This window comes from Hippoglossus stenolepis, chromosome 6 (genome assembly GCF_022539355.2).
Source record: "Hippoglossus stenolepis isolate QCI-W04-F060 chromosome 6, HSTE1.2, whole genome shotgun sequence".
In the NCBI taxonomy this organism is placed as follows: Eukaryota; Metazoa; Chordata; class Actinopteri; order Pleuronectiformes; family Pleuronectidae; genus Hippoglossus; species Hippoglossus stenolepis.
The window spans coordinates 4,067,521-4,088,634 of record NC_061488.1 but is presented as its reverse complement, the minus strand read 5'-3'; the positions used below and the strand labels follow the sequence as shown (position 1 = coordinate 4,088,634).

The 21,114-nt window shown below is 44.5% G+C and overlaps 1 protein-coding gene across 1 annotated transcript; it reads left to right on the top strand.

Annotated features, from left to right (window-relative positions):
* Positions 1-753: 753 nt before the first annotated feature.
* Positions 754-15,983, top strand: cd34 (CD34 molecule). Its single transcript, XM_035159204.2, has 8 exons — positions 754-999; positions 10,380-10,457; positions 10,625-10,953; positions 11,060-11,137; positions 12,811-12,922; positions 13,044-13,096; positions 13,282-13,428; positions 14,623-15,983. The coding sequence occupies exons 1-8, from the start codon at positions 918-920 to the stop codon at positions 14,815-14,817; spliced, it is 1,074 nt and encodes a 357-aa protein (XP_035015095.1). The 5' UTR covers positions 754-917; the 3' UTR covers positions 14,818-15,983.
* The last annotated feature ends 5,131 nt before the right edge of the window (positions 15,984-21,114 follow it).

The following is a 21,114-nucleotide window of genomic DNA, read 5'->3' as shown; positions in this document are numbered from 1 at the left end:
AGTCTGTCGTGTTGCAGATAACCTGGTTTCGTTAAAAACCACAGCCAAGGATGTGGTGTTGTTTTTGTTGTTTTGTTTGTTAGCAGGATTACACAAAAACTGTATGAAGGATTACCATGAAACTTGGTAGAAGGAGGCAGTGTGGGTCCCCAGAGACCCCTTTAAAGTATGGTGTGGATCTGGATGAGGGGGGTGGAGCCAGGAATTGTTTTTCACTTACTTCAACATTGTGAGAGAATAGTTCATGGATGTTGATTAATTAAAATAAATCTCTAAGGAGACTGATGAGCCTTTGCAGAGGTAATCACTCTACTGAGGCCCTTCAAGTTTCAGATGTGTTTCGACGTTACACTGAGCCGGTGTGCTTTCCTCTCAAAGACACACCAGTGGAAATACCTTGTATTTGTACCTCGTCTACAACATCATCCCTTGACACTTCCTGACGTGCGACCACAGAAGCCGTTGCACCAAATCGTGCAAACTTCCGTAAAAGGAGGACCAGCGGTTTCGCCAGGAAACAAAGCTGCAGCGAAGATAAGGCTCGGGCCAGATGTGCAGCTTCACCCGCCGCCGTCATTCTGGTGCCCACATGTGTACGCACACAAGGACATGGGAGGAAAGCTTTGGGGGAAAGGCAGTTAGAGAAGGGGTGTGGAAAGAGAGAGAGAGAGAGAGAGAGAGAGAGAGAGAGAGAGAGAGAGAGAGAGAGAGAGGGTGAAGGAGTGGGACCATATAAAGAGCAACAGAACACAAGCCACGCTTTATCCTGCTTGACTGTCCCGCTCACTCAGACCTCACAGGAAACTCCCAACCAACTCCCCCCCCCTCTGCCCTCACACTCACTCACCCGTTGCTCACCAACACTCCTTCGCTCTCGCACACAGTCCCACCGGCTGCTCTGAGTCCAACCAGAGAGGATGGCTGCGTCCATGTGGAGAATGAATTGGCTCTGGAGGAGGATGGCGGGAGTCCTGGTGCTCTGCGCTCTGTTGCTCAGCAGTGAGTACTCTTCCAATCGTTAACTGTGGTATCCTCTTTTTCCACGTTGATTGTGTTCTCCACACCGAGGCGTGTGTTGCTTGTGGGAATTTGACTTTTTTTTTGCTTTTCCTTTATTCAATCTTTGACATTATAGACCCAGACTCTATACTCACACTAGTTGGGGGTTGCTTTGATGTGTTTAGCCATGAGGGTGCAGACAGATGCAGAGAGGAATGGTTAGCAGGGGGCACAGCTGCAGACACAAAGGGGCATGTTCACGGGTGGAAAGTTGCAGTTGAGAATAATTATGTTTTACATCCTGCAGTGCACCTGGGTGGAGCTAACATGTGTTTGAATACACACACACACACACACACACACACACACACACACGACTTCCCAAAACACATCACTGTATTCTTTACTACGAATAGAGTCCGATTGGTTCTTTGCGTTGCATACTATTCTGAACATGACTGTATCTCCGGTGAGTTGTAAAGATGCTTCAAGCGCATGTGAGCTGCATGTGTGCTACATACAACAAAGCGCCCGCACAGCACATGGTTTCAACAGAGAGCAAAATTGCATCTGTAAACATCTGCCTACAGACGTGCTAACAGTAAATATGTGTGTGTGTGTGTGTGTGTGTGTGTGTAAGTGTGTGTAAGTGTGTGTGTGTGTAATCACGTGGATGTGAGTGGACGCACTGGGGCAGTCTCGAGGCCTGATGCTAATTGCAGGGTGATGTATGGCTTGGATAGTGTTGCTTCCTCGCTGGTTGTAAAGCGGAGACTGCTCCTGGTAACGACTTCTGCAGAGCCGTCGGGCCCCATCCATGGGCAGAGGTGCGGTAAATGTCAGGAGTGACCTTGGAAGGATGAAAATAACCAGGGGTTTACTCTGAGAGGGAAAAGATCATGAGTTGGCGGAACATGTTCGTCGTGTGCACGATAAAAAGGCAACAGCGCGCACCGTCTGCATCAGCAGCTCAACAGATGGTAATTAGATTTACATGGAAATCTAATTACTCCAGGCTCTTCCCTCGAAGAAATTAAAGCCATGACACAGGAACAACATTTTAAATATCACTTGTGTTGTTTGTTTACCACTGTTGGTGTCTGTAAAGCAGACACACATTACCCTATGACACACCCCTGCCCAGCCAACCAGGCGTAGTTGTGTTGTTTTCATGTTTCAAATACAAACTTGAAATAGGATCTTTCACGGGCACCCGCCTTTCACCCCTGTTTTGGATTTTAGCAGCTTCTGATTTACCTTTTTTAAGAATTCCACAAGTGTGTTGTCTCGTGTGCGTCGAATCATCCTCAATTATTGACCACATCCAGCAGCAGCGCTGCGCTCACATGCTCCTGCCACACTGTTGACACTTGTGTCCAACCGGCATCGCAGCGTGAATTTGCAGGGGCACGGCCACATTTGGCTCTGAAAGATGTTTTGTCTTCAGTTTATTGCTCTTAACGATTTCCTGAATCTAGATCAGGCCTCTTTATCTTTAATACCTCCTGGTCTATTTCTGTTTTTGTTGTTTGGTACATTTTGCACCAGCAGCCAAGTCACAAGAGACGCTCTGTCTCCTCATGGACTCTTTTTACAGTATAGGACTATGTGACTGTATATGGGTCAGAGGTCTGGGTCTGATGACATCGACATTCTCAGACACGGACACAGACAGTTTTAATGTTTCACGCTTCATTATGACCGTCTTGTTCAAATGAAGAAGACTCTTTGTCAAGGAGCATCGCCCCATTTTCCAGTTTTTTTTATTGTAATTGATGAAGTTCAATTCCAGTGTAACAACTGCTGTAAAGACTTTGATGTGCAGCACAACAAAATAAACAATGGAGCCCAATCTGAAACTGTGACATTTTGAATTTTTCAAATGATATATTTCCTCATATCGCACAGTCCTAATGTAAACCATAGAAAACAGCAAACTCATTTCACAGAGGCTTTGGATGTAGCACTTGTCCAGATGGGGAACAAATCTGAACAAGAATCACAGGCGAGCTGACATCACACACCGACATCACACGTCTGTGTTGTGTGTATGTACAGCTCACTCGATAACATCTGTAACATCTGCAGCTGCAGAACGTATCAGCAGAAACACTGATTCAGACAAACAGGAGCACGAGGACAGCAGAGTGGATGTGAAGGCAGGATGCATGAGACCAGAGCCTCTGATGCACTTGATTGGTGAACGTGTTTGACTCTTGTTTATCGGAGCAAACATCCTTGTCACATAGGAGCTGGCTGATCTCCCCGACTCTCTGGCAAACACAGACTTAGTTTATGTCCCCCGCTTCCCATGGCTGTCTCTCAGTAGTTATGCAGTCGTGCAAATATGTAGCGCTGAAATGGGCACGCACTGCGATGTTGGATGATGTCATGCAATGCGTCTTGGAGTATGTTGGAAGCCGTCTCTCTCTCCCTCCCTCCCTCCCTCTCTCTCGCTCCCTCTCTCAAGGTTTCCAGGGGAAAACCCGGGCTTCGAATCTGCTCTGGAGACGGAGAAAAACATCTCGTCTCGCTCGCTTCAGCCCGTCATCTGCAATGCTTCTCTTTTATGAAGTCAGGGGCCTCGGGCGGAGCAGAATGAGCTGTGACAATTGCTGTTACGATAAACCACATTAAACCCGAGTCAGAGCATAGTAGATTTTCTTTTGTTTTGCTCTCACTTGATCGATGCACATCATTTAAAATGTCATAAATCCTCAACGCTGATTGGATTTTGTACAAGAAGACACAAGAGTAGAATCCAGCTTGCAAGGGCACAGAGCTTTGTTTTCTCAGACGGCTTCGCCCTGCCAACGCAAACAAGCGCAGAATATTGCCACTCTCTCTCAGGGCCCTCAGCTATTGACCGGCATTCCTTCAGTCCCGAGCTGTGATGAAGTTTGATTCACGTCATCTGCTGGAGGGCGTGGGTCTCTTTTATGTAACCCTTGGCAGATAGTGGTCTTATGTCAGCGCGGGTGTGTGTGTCCACTGGGGCCCGAGGTTACGGCTGAGGGGCCACGTGAGCTCTCAGAGTAATTAAACCCAGAGCCTGTGTTCTGTCAAACTGCCGATGAGCGAGTCTGCAACTGAAATCATTCAAATATTCTCAAGACACATGGTACACATGATGCACGTGATAAGTTTTTGTTATCTCATCTGCCGGCTCTCATCAGCGTGAAACAGCAAGAGGGGAGGACGGTCTCGTTTCTGACTTATCTTCATTTGAATCCGACTCCATTCCAAAGAAAACACATTTACGATAAGAAAACAAAAACCAGCGACGCCACAAAACTAAATGATCATCCAGGAAAAGGAGTTGACTGAGAAACAGATCGTCGAGCAACAATATTTACCTAGTGGAACAATCTTAATGAAAAGCAGACGCCGCTCGCATTCAAATCTAACTTTTCCAATTACTGCTGTTCTGGTGAGCTTATTGTTCCTTGTTCCCCTGGCACCCCGCTGCAATTTTACAGCTGTTTGGTTTTACCAGTAAAGAGGATGGGGAGGAGGGGAAAGTCGCCTTCTCCTCCCGATTCTACTTCATTCTCTAAAAAATTTGGCAGCACAATCAGCGTCCGGGCCGAGAAACTGCAGATATGGGTTATTAGGATCTGTTTAGCGGCCCTATAAGACTAAAGTGTGTGTTCTTTGGAAGCTTCTTTCGTCATCCCCGCGTTTTCACACTGGCTCAGAACTAAAACTACAGCAACAGCTCAGTGATCCTGGGATTTTGCGATGCCAAACACCAGTAGAGAGCAATCGACGCAGAAAGGCACTTGAGTGCACGTTGGATACCCAGACAGGGCTGTCTTTATGGTGGTAGTGGATCCCTGGGAATAAAAGCACTTAATGAGCCTTGACTGAGGCCTTTTGACTGCCAGAATAATTGCTCCCGGTAATTCATGTTCAGTAAAAGCCATGTTGTTGCAGCCAAGCATCTTAATTGAAAACACAAGACTGTTTTGACACGACGTTCATTTGTACTGTATGTGGAGAAACACAGTGCGTGTGATTCCGTGCAGAGGACAATGCAGAGTTTAGAGTTTGTCTCCCTGGCCTCAGTCGTATCAGAACCAGATTGTTTCGGACTCTATCGGTTTTTATATCCTTTTACAACCTCTCCCCACACAGTCTCGTGTAAAAACAGCAGCTGGAATCTGTCCATGGACATCTGCTGCTGAAGCCCAGTCCTGGTTCTGAGTCAGGGAGGGGAGCAGCGAGCTGCTGCAGCCTCTCGGAGCAGCTGGTGTTTCCACTTTCTGATCTGCTAACAAAATGGATGGACTGTTTTGGAAACAGGTTTTAAGTTTCACGGCCCTAGTGAAACTATTTTAATGACTGAAATTAGGGGTTGAATAAAAACAATGGTCGGTAGCTGCTATCCATCATAATGTTACCATTTCATTCTTCCTTTTAGTTCTATTTGGGTTTCAGAAGTGGTCCAGTAACAGTGGTGTATTAAGGAAAGACAGAAACTTAAGCTTGCGTGAATCACTCAACTACACAGCCCTGCAGTCTCTTTGCCGTGTGTCTGTGTTCCAGCGGCGGTGCATGTTATCTGCAGCCCTCAGCGGGTTCACCTCTGCAGAGGTCACTGCACGTCGTGTGCTGTTACAGCCACATCCTGTTATAGGTTGTGCATGAATAACATTCCAGATCTGTTGTTAATTCCTCTTATGCTGTTTTCAAAATGATCTCCCATGTTTTGTTAAGAAACACCAGGGGTGTGGGCAGGGTGGAAAGGGTCAAGTCCTGCCACTCGTCTGCTCAGAAACCAAAATAGTTCTCATGTTCAGGAACTCGAGCGGTTTGTTCTCACTGGAGTAGGAAGTAGTAGTGAAGTGGGTTTGTTCTCTGTGGCTTCACTTGATGGATTGTGTTTGTGTGATTGCAGGAACTAGTATTTTAGTGTAAAGGACCTTATTAGTTTATCAACACAAACATTTTTGTAATCGATGAATATTTGCTGCTTTACTCTCTTTGAGTTCGACTTCATCTTGGGCTCTTGACACATGCAATGAGCCTTGTTCGCCTTTATTGTCATTTCATGGAATAACCGATTATCATAATTTCTTTACTTGCTGTCTAAACCTCATCTGTGCTTTTTTGTTATAGCTGCAATAAGAGAAATAAAATAAATGGATGAGATGAGACTTTAGGTTTTTCTGTGGACATCTGTATTTGGAGGTCGTGGATATGCGACGACAGCAGGGTGGGACCCATTACGACAGCCAAGTTGTTTTCTCAGTGGTCTGGGTGGAGGTCGAAAGCGAGTCCCAGGATTTAGAGTTGAAGCTCTCCCTCCTTACGCATGATGTCACCGGTCTGACAGCTCTGTGCCAGTGCAGCACATGTGCAGGGAGGGATGGCCGGAGTTCCCTGAGGAGACTTTACCGCAGCTGCGTCGCTCCCCAGCTCATCGGGACTCCTCCCCAGTGTCCCCAGAGAGGAAGCAGGCCTCGGACTTTAAACACCACAAGTGACGGACTTCTGTCCCCTCCTCATACTCTCTGACTGCACCCGGTTAATCAGGGGTGACACTGTTTGTTTTTGCTGCCATGCACTCACATAAATCTGAGCGCTGCAATAGGCAATTACATGGCAGCTCGACTGGGACAGGCGGTGAGCGACACAGATGATATCTGACGTGATCACACTCACAGAATCTGTTGTGTAGTTATCAATTCACTGCTGCAGCTGAAATGACCTCGCTGATTTCAAACTGCATCACCACAGGCGCCAGTGGCACAAAAAGAAAATCCCAAATCCTTTCAAAGGCCAAAACCGAGAGAGAAAGAGAGTTTTATTTGTGTGGGTGCAGCCGTCGCCTTGTGGAGGTTATGATAACAGTTTACTTACAAGAGTACATGCAGCAGCAGAAGGTCGGGGAGGTCAGGAAAGGCGTGCAGTCCGACAATCACAGACGTTTTGTTTTTTACTTGTGATCTCTGTCTTCCTCAGACACTTGCGCTGCACGGAGAAGTGTCAGGGCAGGAAATCAGGCTGTGTCCCGCAGAGTTGGACCTGAAACTCAAATAGAGCTTCGCTGAGATCAACAAAAATGACCTCATTAATTTCTTCATGTTGTGTGGAATAGCTGCCCAAATTTAATGTTTCCAATGATGTGTGTTTTTCCTTGTTTTGGCCTCGCACACGTGTCAGCTACGTAGGCTTTGTGTGTGTGTGTGTGTGTGTGTGTGTGTGTGTGTGTGTGTGTGTGTGTGTGTGTGTGTGTGTGTGTGTGTGTGTGTGTAGACTGTATTTATTTTGTGCTTTTCCAGTCTTATCATCCACTCAAAGCACAAGTCACATGCACACAGTTCTTCTACACTCAGCACCTTTTCTATTTTGTTTCTACAGCATTCAAAACATTCATAAACAGACAGCGGCTTGAGTATCTTGCTCAAGGACACTTCAGAATGGGTGTCAGGGGGTTCAACCCTCTTGTTAGTGGACGACCATCTCGAACTCCTGATCCGCAGCCGCCCTGTGCGTGCATGTGTTTGGGTGTGTTTGTGAATCAGTGAATGAATTTAGAGTTGGAGGACATGTTGAAAAGAGGTTTTCTGGAAGGAAACAGAACCAAATGATTTCCTAACGACTTCATTATATGAATTGATGATAAGTTTCCCCCTCCACCTTGTCGGCCCCCCCCGCTCTCCCACTTTAGTCTTAACATCTTGGAAATATATACAATTTCAACCCCCGATGCAGTTAAACCCAGGAAACCTCACATCTGTATGTGTTTGACTTCATCTCAGCCTCGTAATTTGATTTATCGGTGTGGACCACCACATTCTGTATTCTGGAATTCAAGGAATGAGTGATGATGTGCAATGCACGGTTGTTTCTCCATATAATGTAGATATAGATATATATATATCCAGTGTGAAGTTCTTGACAAGTGTCTGGTTTATTTAAAGACCTGGTGTCTGTTATATTTATCGTGTAACTGACATTTTGAGTGTTTTACATTCCCGTAGTGAAGAGCAACTGCAACTCATCCCAGCAACACTTACAGTAGATTAAATCAGAAAAGAAATTTTTTTTTTAATGTTCTACATAAACCAAATCACAGTCATAATTTGCCAATTAAATATTTGCATTCATCTTGCCCCTATATTTGTTTGGCTATATTTGCCTCGTCCAACTCCGGGCAAAAGAATGCAGCATCGGATCTGTTACTCTCAGATCTGGGCCCGAGTCATATCCCCTCTTTAACCGATTTAGTTCTCTACATCTGGCAACGGCTGCTCACCACACACCACGTCAAGGCCTGGAACACCCAGGCTGAGCGCTTCAAGGAGGACAGCCTGGGAAGGAAACCCACTTGATGTTGCCCAGTAGTGGAGACAGTAGTGAGGAGCAGGATTTACTTGCACTCAGCGGCTGCAGACTCAGCCGTGTTGCTTTCTGCAGAGAGACGGAGAGGTTGTGTTTACGGAGCAGGAGTGTGTGTGTGTGTGTGTGTGTGTTCCTCTGCGTTTGTGTTGAGACAAGAGGTCCGGAGGCCTCGTGCTGAGGGGCCGGACTGGAAACACAGTGAGATTTCTGACACAGCTGTCTGAGGTGACTGTGTCCACAGCGGTGGAGCGTCGCTGTGTATAAACCTCTGATTGCACAGTGCAGAGTGTAAGGTCAAAGTGTGTATATGGTGTGTGTCTGTCCATGTGCATGTGTAGCCATGAGCATATAGACAGTGAAGAGCTTTAAAAGAAGAGGTATTGGGTAAATTCTGTGATGTGGAAACTGAAGTCAGTTAAACTACAGAACACAAGCAGCCTTGGACATTGTTGAGCCATTTGGTCCAGATAAAACCAGGGGGGGGGAACCATGTGTTCCAAGAACTTTATAAACATTTGAATGTTGAGGTCGTAATGAACCTCGATGAAAAAGATTCCTAAATTCCTAAATTCTCTGAATTCTTTGAAGCAGCAGTTGTGTCTTCGCTTCTTACAAGAAGAAAGATATTTTTGTTATCTAAAGATTTGACACATTTTGGACTATTTCACATTGAAAATCAAAATAGTTTCTTACCAGAATCGATAAGCAGAAACTTATTCCAGTTGTTTAAAGTCTGTCATGTTTACAGGATTTCAAATACACACTAAACAATCTACAGTATATCCGACACAGTTACATAATTGCGTCTACAACCAAATAATGAGCGTGGTGCACCAAACAGATTTCCTCTGAGTGCGGCATAGTTTTGGTTCGATGTCAAAGTGTTTACACGCTGTACTGGTTTCCTTCCTCGCTGAGGGGAGTGTTTAGAGGTGACTGGACAGGATGAAATGGTTTTCAGGGCTCGAGGCCTCGTTAGCGGCTGGAGAAGTTTAGCTCTCTCTATTTCTGATTGGTAGTCTGATCCCAGATTGGGCCTGAACACAAATTGATACGACTTCTTTTACTTCTGCTTCGTCAGAGAGGTGTTTAGCACCAACCAACCTAATCCCAGTATTATTACAGAAACACGATTTTCCCCAGAGGACGAGTGTGGAGTGAAAAAAAAATAGGGTGCAGACGGTGAGAATTAGCCCATGTGTGACCACTAGTTAGCAAACACACATGCTAATAGGTTTTGCCATCTTCAGGTTGGGCACGGCCAAGCTGTTCAATCCAACCCCCTGCCCCCATTCACTCATTCCACCGAGTGTGTGCTTTAAATTCCATCCCAAAATACCAAACATTTCATTACATGAGAAGAAACTGACAAGATTGGACTCAGAGAACTAGCTGGTATTCTAGGATTGTTATTTTTTCCCATATTTAACCTTGATAGTACTTCAAGTGGATTCTGGATTTTTGGTCCAGACGCCATCACTAAAAAGCCAAAAGCTGATGTATTTCATTCAATATGTTCCTTCCTCTCTTGCTCTCCAATACCTGCCGGCAAGCAAAAGTTGCTCAAAGGCTTCAAGTCCCCAAATCTTGTCCCTCAACCACAGCACATTCTGCACATTCACATGCAGAATCCGTTTTTAGGAATACACTTCCCTCCATGAGATCCCCCAAAAGACCCAAATTATAGGAGCTACTGTTTAATCCCAATACTTGAACATGAGCAGGATTATCCCCTGAATTGAAGTAGGACAAAGAGTTATAAGATGTTTGTCTATTGACTGTTCAGTTTGATTGGGGGGGGGACCACAGTGTCTGACTTTTCAAATCCTGGAACAAAAAGTGTTGATATACCGAGCAGATGTTTTCATCAAAGAGCTTTGATTCATCAGATGAATGTCAAAGTGTTAATGTTGCTCTCTCTCTCTCTCTCTCTCTCTCTCTCTCTCTCTCTCTCTCTCTCTCTCTCTCTCTCTCTCTCTCTCTCTCTCTCTCTCTTTCTCTCTCTCTCTCTCTCTCTCCATTCCTTGCAGATGAGGTGATATGTCAAGATGACTCAACAGCAGCACCCGAGGTCGCGACTGCCAGTCTCACCGCCGGCGCCAACGCTGGTAGGAGCCTTGATAAATGAGATTTGAGATTAGCAGTGGCTATTTTGAGAAGTTATTTTCAAAATTCAGTTTTTCCTGAATCTAGTGACGGTCACCTTCACATTTCATTCTTCCCATCCACGATGTTCCCGTGTATAACATCCTTGTCCGGTGGATTGTGTTCGTAGCGACCGATGCTGCTGCTCCAGATGCTGCCACTCCCGATGCTGCCGCTCCAGATGCTGCCGCTCCAGCTGCTGCCGCTCCAGATGCTGCCACTCCAGGTGCTGCCGCTCCAGATGCCTCCGCTGCCCCGACTGCGGCTGACTCTGCGACCGCAGGAGGTCAAGACCCTGCAGCCTCTGTGGTTCCCGGAGATAACCCATTCCCAGCAACTATTGTAACTGTTGCACTTTTTCCAGACAAGATGGACGGGGGCAACTCAGGGACGATCGTGGCCCCCTCCGACAGCAACAATGGGATAGATGATGTCTCAAGTGTCGTTAAGTTGGTGTCGGTGAGTACCTGCGTGTGCAATGTTCAAACGCTGCCTTTCTATTTTAATGGACACTGAGGTCGCAACATTCCTTCTCCTGAACTCCTTTATCGATCTGTCTCCCCAGCCGGGCGTGAAGTGTGTTGGAAAAGACGACATCCCAGAGAGCAACGCCGTCAAGGTCGTGGTATTGACGGAAAATTGCGTGAGTTTATCTCTACACTATGACTTGTAAAAGTGAGATATCAACCTGCCACCAACACGACAGCAGGACCCTGCGCCACCGCCAAAACGCAGGCGGCATCGAACCAACAACCCGTTGAGATTTGGCCTTGCAACATTTAAAACCACAGTGAACTGAGAGCTGAGACCATCTCCGGTATCAAAGTAATCCAGCAGCATCTAGTGACACATTCTTTTCTTACAGGGACCTTTATCCCCCCGCCTGCACCTTCCTGAGGAAATAGCTCACTCTTCGTAAGAGAGTAAGATTAATGTGCTTTTAAAGAGCTACAGTTGGAAATACAGCCCCTGATAAAGGCAGATCTTTTCTCAGACATTCCTCGGGCGTTGTAAATCTGGAGCCTGTGTTCCTGGCAGGAGATAAATGAAGAGGACGACTAACGTTTCCTCTCCTGCTCCGAGGTCCTTAGGGCCAGAGGAGGAATTGCAAGGGTGTGGTTTCATTTAGTGATTTTTTCTTTTATAAGGCAAAAAGGTTTTACTACAAAAAGAGGTGTTTTTCAGGTTTCGTCCCGAGAGGAAGACGAGGAGTTAGATATCAGCCTGTCGAGAAAACGTCGTATTTGGATCCATTTTACGACACAGTTATCGTTTTTCTCTTGCACTGTTAAATCATAATTGTGTCAAAGCACAGCAAACGTTGGTCCAGGTGCAGAGGCGGCGACGCAGCCGGTCAGATCCCGGTCTGCATACTTTACATTAGCCTCCATTTGGGTCCTTACTGTAACATCCACCGAGCCAGGACCAGCTGCAGAAGTCATCTGTCCGGCTCGGCCTGAAACTAAACATGGGCGCGCTGTGCCAGAGGCCTGAGCCAGATGTTGATTAGTTAAAAAAGTGAGTGAATGGCTGAATGAAAGAGCTGGAACACAGTTAACAAAGCAACAACGCTGCAAGGTTGTTCAAAATAAAAAAAGATCTTCTTCTGCACGATGCATACATGAGTATTTCAGTGTCACATTAGACCTTTGTGTTGTTGAAGTGTCTTTATCGAATTCCTGCCGTGAACTCGTCTGAACTCCAGGCGTCGGTGCCACGTAAGGTCAACCCCAGCGAGTATGAGATTCCTGAGAGTAAGATGAGCAGCGTATGATGGGTCACAAGTGACACAGACAGATGGACGAGCGAAGAGGATCCACGGGAGTGATCTTTCCGAGTCCTCCGCCCTTCCTCACGGATCCAGCTGCGGGTCCACTCCCAACTAACTGAGGATTCGGGGGTTTGCTCATAGCGGTCCTGTGGGAACACTGGGAGCTGTCTGGATTGCATTACAGAAAATGAAAAGCGCGTTCCCAAATCACAAAGCGTAACGTTGTGCAATGGGGTGATATCATAGTTCAGGGTGAAGGTGGGAAAAAAGAAGGTGTGGTCAGCAAGTTTTCCATCCAACTGCTTTTTGTCTCCATTACGCACACGAAGGCACATGTGCACTGATGGTCAGGAACATCAAATTGTAATCTGTTTGCAAGTTTTGAGTTAAGTTCCTTTATTATTTTCTATAATCAGTGAATTCAGTTTTTCAAAATAGGGAAAATGATCTATATCATAATACACATCTCACGTTATTGCTCGTCTGAGTTTTTGATTGCACAAGTGCAGTATGCATTGAACATCTTCTTCCATCCTTTCTCATAGGAGGTATCCAAAGGTATTATTCAGGCGAACCCTGCGGTCTGGTGCAACGCCATAAACTGCACACTAGAAATCTTCCAAGACGGCAACAACATGCTGGTGACCAGTGAGGATGGTGAGTACTGATGATACAATATATTAACATGAACTTTTGACACTTATTTGTTGTTCTTTGGTTTTGGGTCGGGGTTTTGCAGCAGCACTGATCTATTTCTAATGTTTTTTTACCCCTGCAGCTAAGATGGGAACTTTGGCTGAAGCGCTCCAGAGTGAACATTTGAAAGACAAGGTAAGATAAGCACCAGGTGATGCCAACGCGAATGTGACGCTGGCCCCACGAGTGAAATGAACTCAAGTTTATTATAACCTGAGTTATTTCTCCTTTGTTTTCTCAATCAACATTAAAAATCCACCGGTGAATTCACAAACCTACTTCTTCTGACCACGATTTCATCTTTTCCATGTTGTTCTCAGCTGGGTGTGAAAAGCACCGAGATCCCATCATCGTCAGGTTCCTCCGTATTCATCGGGATTCTGGTCACTGGTCTGCTCGCTGCCATCGCGATCACTGTCGGTTACTTGAAATGCCAACGCAGGGCCGACCCCAAGGGAGTGAGGCTGGTGAGAAGGTTTTCTCGTGTTCTGTTAAGAGTCACTGTACAATGTACTGCACTGCATGTCGCCCTATGTAGCCGAGTTACTGACTTGGTAGATGGTTCAGCCAATGAAGTGAAAATCATTGCGTAGATTCGTTTTTTTCTTTCTGATTTCTGTTCATCTAAAATGGATCTGAAGTCACATCTGTGGGACTTGCATGTGCTGTAGTTATAGATCCTGCAGCAGTGCATAGATTTTTCTTGGGCGAGGTTCACGCCTCCCTCCATCTGGACTCAAAACAGGTCGATTCCCTCACTTCTGAACCAGTTCCTGTCAGTGTTTTAATCAGGGAACGTTGCTGGACAGCTATCAGAGAGAATAGGCTGAGTGTGTGTTGCATCCAAAGACCCACACCCTCCTCGCCGCTGCCTCATTCATCTGCAGAGCTTGTTGTTTCATCCCGCAGCTGTTTCTCTGCGCCACTCTCAATATCACATGATGGCGACCACATTAGAGTGTGTGTGAGCCTCTGAGGAACAGTGAGGGGGTTAAAGGATGCATCTGTGTGCAGAACTGTATCTGATCAATAAATCAACTCTGTCATTTTTAACATTATTATTTTACTGACCAACCTTTGAAGGTTTATATCTTACATGTAGACAGTTATTGATTGGTCTTAAAAGTTTAAATGTAAGAGTTGCTGATTTATTAATACCCAATAAATGTTTTATTGGAAACTATTATTTATATCTGTAGAAAACACAAAGGAAATTGTTTAGAGTAAAGATTTTTGTGCAGGAGGGAGCTTTACCGTGATACCTGCGATGATTCATGTTGCAGACAACATTCACAGGACTGCATGTTGGGTACAATGCTAACTTTTGGTGAATTAAAGGGAAATCTACAGATGTAAATAAACAAAGTATCGTAAAATAAACACCTACATGTGTATTTTGGATGTTTTCTGTTGCCCAAAGCCTCAAAAACATTGGTTTTGCCTGTAGTGTCTCACATTAATGAAGTGAACCGATGTAGAAAGATCTTTGTTCTGTTAAAGACGGAGATGTTATTGACATTGTCATTGCACACACTAGATATCGGTCTCCTAAACATTTCATCTAGATCCACAGTGAAGGGTTAGTGAAGTGATAATGATATCCAGGTATTTTTCATCCAGTTTTTCCATAACGAGTTTTTGGATCTGCTCTGTATTTGTAGGCGGAGGAGGCCTATCCCGTGGATCAGGAGAACCAGGGGAACACCCTTGTGTCTGTGGCCCCCCTCAACCCCCCTCCAGAAACTCAGGAGAAACCCAGCGAGAACGGAGAGTCCCCCGAGGCCCCCAAGACCGAGCCCGCTCCTCCTCCCACCAACGGCCACTCCACCGCCAAGACGGCAGACACCGAGCTGTGAAGTAGACGACCGACGAATGGCAGCCCAGGAACTCCCCCCCCCCTCAACAAACACAACCCCCGTCCACACACGCCTCTGAAAACCTCCTTTTCTCTGGAGGACAGCAGTTCAGGGTTGTGTAGTTAAGCGTTAATCAACACTGGCTCCCACGACGACTGCAACCTCTGGAGTCACATTCACGTGCTGTCAACACCCAGCAGGGTCTCGTGCTCGTCGTCAGCTTCCAAGCTTCAACAAAAACCCTCGATTAGGAAAAACAGAATGAGCTCACAAATGAAATTGTTCCTTGGTTTATTGAAAAGCCTCGACAGACGGACAGATTGACAGGAAACAAACCACGGTGCCTTGAAATGTGTTCACAAGCTTCTCAGAGAGAAACCCCATCGGGCTCTCGTCTTGTTCGTCTGATTGAGTTATTGATGTGTGCGAATGTGTGCGTGTGGCAAATCCTGCACGTGTGTGGGTCAACATGTACTTGCATCTGTACTGTAAATATCTAAACATGCATCTACACAGCTTTTCTTTTCTGCTCACTGTATGTACTGTATGCATGATTGATGTGAAGCAACGGGTTTGAATGTGCATGTGACATTAGCAATTCAAATGTGTACAATTTTGTAAAATAAGTGGAGTGACGGCTCACCGAGTTTTAAGGAATTCACCAATCTGCTACTGCAAAGTGAAGCGAGTTCACAAAGTTAACGCGAAGCTCATCCATTGTCAGTGTTATTCTCTTTTTCAATATCCTGTATAAGCTCTTTTTACTCCCAGTATTCTCTTGATCAGTGTGTATAGTATGGTGACTCTGTCTGGTTTGTATTCTGTGTACTTTTCATTATCATGTGCCCAAAGAATTTCATGTCATAGCTTGTGTTGTACTATAACATTGGACTCTGTGGCACCTTTACAATGTTTGATCCGGGTCATACGCAGAGATGCTCAGGTTCTACGACGGCGAGAAAGAAGCATCTTGTGGCTGAAGTCTGCTTGTTTTTCTTTCCTCTGGCTTATAAACTGAGACAAACCAGGGAGGAAAGCACAAAAGGAAAAATGTCATTTTTGCTTTTCATTGCTAACATTCCAGTGTGATTATTTCATTCTTCTTCGCACCCTGCGGTTTCAATTTGATTTAACATGAAAAAAAATAAAGAAAAGTAAAAAGTAAACAACTTTTGATGAACTGTCTTTTTTTTTTGTCCCAGCCTCGTTTTTATTCAAAAAGAAAACATCCATCATTAAAAACGAAAGAGTCAAACGTGCACAAATACATACGCCTGGAATTTAAATCCCACACAGCCCATAAGGTCACACAGCTGGTTTGGATAAGCAGTAGTAATGACATCACTTCACACTGTTTTGTCTTGCCTGGCATGGGTGGGGCAGTGAAAACATCCCCCAGCTGCCTTTCCTCCACACGCTCTATGAGCTCCATGTCAGTGCAGCGTCCACTCACTCATCCATCACGCTGTATATTTAAGTTTTCATCCTCTCACCGTCCACATGTACATGACAGTGTGACCGAGTTCATTTCCCATCAATCCACACCCTCTCCTTCATCACCAGATCCGGCCTGATGTGAATTCCCACCCTGCCCCTGCCCCTGGAAAATATTTCCTCAAGGCCATTTAGCGGCGGCGTGAAACTGTCCCGTCGTCACATTACGCCACAACTGCTCAAGAAGCACATGATATACACATAAATACATTGAGTCGAATGTCGTCATCTATAATCTGAGAGCGGCCAACTGCTCCGCAGTTCAAATTTAAACGGTGTAAATCCCTTCGGACGTGAATGTTCCTGTATGCGCTCTCGTGCACGCCGGGTATCTGCAACCTACTTGACCTTGAACTCTGTGAGGTGACTCCTCAGCTGAGATCATCTTACTCTACACAGCCTCTAACCGACGTGAGGATATCGAGTGCACGGCTCCTCTCTCCCCTCTGTTGAACTCAGAGGTTAAAGTCACACACAAAAAACATCCATATTTTCTCATTTACCCCTGAAAGTATCAAGTCATGCACATGTCCTACCTCTGTCCATTTGTTTGTTTGTAAACAGGATTATGCAAAAAACACCTGACAGATTATCACAACACGTGGTGGAAGGATACGGAATAGATGAGGGAGGAACCCATTAAATTTGGGGGCGACATGTTCACAGATTTCCCAAAGAATAATTCATGGGTGTAGATGAAAAAAACAGGCGCATTTAGGAGACTGATGTCTAAGAGTCTGTGCAATTTGGTGCCGCTTGATTAGGACGGATGTGCCATTATAGCTGCTTGTAGGCAGAGCTCACGGGTGCACATGTGTGTGTGTGTGCTCTGAATCAAATTGGACATGTGCATCAAAGTTCTTCTTTAACATAGTAAAGATCTTTCTTCTTTGTTTCAGTTCATTGAGTCGAGACACTACCGGCAAACCCATTGTTTTTCTTCTTCTTTCAGAAACACACAAAATACGCACGCAGGCGTTCATGTGACAACATTTCGTCGAGGTGCATCTGTACATTCCCCTTAAATTCTTGAAAAGTTGGCGTTGTGCTCAGCAGTACTGTTAGTTGTCTGCAGCATGTAATCGTAGGTGTCACAGTACAGCTCGCTCCGGCACAATGTTATTGGATGGTCACCAACCACTGCCACCGTCCCGAATTCAGGAGATGGAGATGAAAGGGGTGGAATCTGTGCTGCTCACAGCAAAGACAATAAACATTAACAGCAACATGAAGATGTGTGGATTATGGAGAGGCCTCATTATGAGCTTTCATCACTGGAATAACTCTAGGATGAAGAAATAGTCCCTATGAAGTAAAGCAAGTGTTGTTACTTGTTAAACAAGCTGCTGTTTATTCAGCAGAAGTTTTCACCTACATAGCAAAGAATCACAAAGATGGAAGGAAGTAACTTAACATCTGCAAAGCTATGACCCCAATACACAGGCCAAGGAAAAGGTATGTGTGACAAATAGCAGAATGTATTGCACAGCCCTACTTTATATAAATATATAAACCACAGAGTTTAATGATTTGTAATTTCCACCCACTGGCCCCTGCTCCCCTACAGTATATCACTCCTAATCTTCTCCTCCGCAGCTTTCTTCAATGTCACATAAATCCCCCGGCCCCGGCCCCGCTCCCCTCCCAGCTCTGAGGTTCTCCACCCCTCCGCTCCTCCAGTCGGCCAAGAGTAGTGTACGTGCAATGGAATCTGGGATTATAAAAAACAAAACTCAGCTGGTTGTTTTTATTGTGGGGAGGCTCCCCCCATCAACGTAGTCACAGCTGCCAACCACGTCATGTTTTTCCCCGGGCCTGCCAAAGCACGCCCCTTGCAAGCTCATTGATGGTAAGATAATATCGGGCGGAATGGAAGGGTGGGAGGGAGGGAGGGAGGGAGGGAGGAGAGAGCACACGAGAGACCGAGCGGGACCCTGAGGTCAAGAGGTGTCGTCTGCACATTTAACCTGGGATGAAAATGAAGAGAGGATAAACTCGCAGGTTCATGAAAAGGTTGAGAGGAAGGGATCCTGCAGGAGAACCATTTGAAACCTAAAACGTGAAATATGAAACACTTGCACTCCTCAGAACGACTTCATCCTCTTTTCTAGAAGAAAATACAACACAGAGAATGTTTGCCTACTTTCTTCCTCTCTGGAATCATCACGCTGGTGTTTCCATGACAACCTCTGTGGAGTTTAAGCAATAACACAACAACATTTCCAGCTTTGAAAATACACAAAAACCAGAGATGACCATGGACAATATATAGTTATTCTCAAGGGAGTTAAATATAAGACACATACAGTGAATATCAATCCACAAGCCAGGACTTGACATCCTTCTGTTTTTTATATCCTAGCCTATAGAAAGGGCCTTTATTGGTATTATTAGAAGTAGTAGGAGGAGTATTAGTATTGTGTTGTGATTATTATTGTTATTAATTTCTTGAGCAGAGACTTTTGGCCTCCACCTGCAATAACCGATATTGGCCACTCGGGGGCAGCAGATGGAGCACACCTGTATAATCCACCTCATTAGCAGCGACTCACCTGTTGGCACTTCCGGTAGATTTGGCGCAACATCAGCGTTTCTCGGTCTGGGCTAACTCCTGGGGAAATAAAGAGCTAGCGGCTGATAGCTAGCCCCTCATGTATTAGCATCAATTCTGGTCGGAGAGGTAACGATAGGTAAGAGGTAAATGCGATCTTTGTCTGTTTGACATTTTCTTTGGGTTTAGCAGAGCTTTTAATGGATTAATAAGGCACATTTAGAAACATTTTATTTGTAAAAAGTTAATTCGTGGTATAAAGTTCACAAAAATTAAAGAAATGGCCGCTTGAAAGGATGAGGTCGAGAAACTAGAGCCACATATTCTGATGCAATACAACAAACATATACAAAATATAAGGTTTCTGCAATATGAACTTATTTTACAGAATAAACAATGTAGAAAAGGTGTGCATTTATGTTTATTTTTTTAAGTTTTATACATTCTTTCTATTTGGGTTTTTATTTATAATCATTTAGAATAAAGTTTATGGTTAAATTGTTCTTATAAAAGTTTCATATCTATTAACTCTGAAATCAAACAACACTACTCTAAGTGAGCGGGTGTCTGAAAGTGACCAGAGGAAGTTTCAGGAATCTCCTGCACTTTATTAAAACTTCATTAAAAGATTTCGCAGTGAAAGGATATTCTTCTCGTGCGACACCCTTCCATGCATGAACACAACAATTTGTATCCGCCCACACTCACGTAGACATTCTCTCAAAATCTAAAGCACATGATGGCTGGCGGAGGAATTTAATATAATTTCACATACTTTGAAAAAAAAAAACAAACATGCATCATGGGAAATGTACTATGCAGTTTCAAAGCTGGGATCCACATTAAGGGAGGGGCCCTCTCTTAGACAAATATGGGGCCCCGCTGACTAATGTGCACACATGAGGGAGTGACCAGACACATGTTAGCGTTTCGTCAGACAGATGGTCTAAAGGCCGTTTAATCTTTAATCGTTTTTGTTTAATGACTCTTTTACACTTTAGTCTGTGTGTTTATGAGTTTGTACTTTATGTTAATACCGGATTTTCTGTGGAGGTATTTTGCTCTGAAACGTCTTCACAGAATAAAATGGAAGAAATGCTCTGATGAACAAAAGATGCAAATTGAAAAACCTTGAACTGAGTATGTTGTCTCCATAGACGCCTAAACAACAAATAACAATGGAAAGTTGATATCCTGCCTGTTTCCTGCACGGCGCTCTCTGTGCTGTCATTTGTCGAACACCAACATCTGCTGTAGGAAACAATCTGGAAAGCATCGTCTCTCTTTTCCAGTGATGCAACCGACCATGGATGCATCACACCCTGTAGTAAACTGCAGGGAAGAGTCCGTGCACTGGATTACTGCAAACTAGTGTTAATGTACAAAAGATGACATCAGTGTTGCAGACAAATCGCACAATAACACTACAAGATGTTAAAGGTCTAATTTATGAGGCTGTCAAAAGAAATTGTTAGATTTGCTTCAAAATACTTTTTCAAATGAAATGTGTATTTAAAATGTACACACCTTGATATAAGCTCATACACAACACACATAACATAACTATATTTACTATAAGTGATATACTGTATATAATTCCACATTGTAATACTCCTTACTATCGATAGAGGGCAGCACGGAGCAGAAGGTGAGGTCTGACGGATTGTTGGGATAGGATGCCCCCTGCTGTGGCCTTGGGGGCAAACCAGGGGCAAGCTGAAGACATTGAAGTCAAAAAGAAAAGAACGAAATGGAAAGGAAAACTGAAAGGAAACAATTTGTGTAATTATTGAATCATGGTTTATAAAGTCCTGCCAAATTGTAAGTGCAGCCCGGTGGGAGTCTGTTCCACATGTTGTTCTGTCTGTGAACGGTTTCTAATGAAGCTGCTTGGTAAACATGTTGGAGTATTAACTTGTACATGATTTATAAAATGAGAGCATTAAAATACCTGCAGGTCTTTATAAGATAAACTAAATTTCATTGATCTTACGCAGTTGAACCGAATCATCACAGAAACACTATTATGGAAGACTACTGAATACAAAATAAAGTCTTGAGCATTGACTGTTTATAAAGATGGACGACACATTTCCCCCCATTTTAATTGCATCAAATTACTAATTCAAACCAAACTTGCATACAAGAGTGCAATACTATCTGAAATGACAGAAACCACCTTTTGAGAAAAATGTATCTAACATGTACTTTCTTTTTTTGTTTGTTTGCTCCATGTCCCATCTGCTAACACG

Coding starts and splice junctions, on each gene's coding strand:
- cd34 (XM_035159204.2), top strand. CDS start 918: ATGGCTGCGTCCATGTGGAGAATGAATTGGCTCTGGAGGAGGATGGCG. Junction 10,458..10,624: donor CACCGCCGGCGCCAACGCTG/GTAGGAGCCTTG, acceptor TTGTGTTCGTAG/CGACCGATGCTGCTGCTCCA. Junction 13,097..13,281: donor GTGAACATTTGAAAGACAAG/GTAAGATAAGCA, acceptor TGTTGTTCTCAG/CTGGGTGTGAAAAGCACCGA.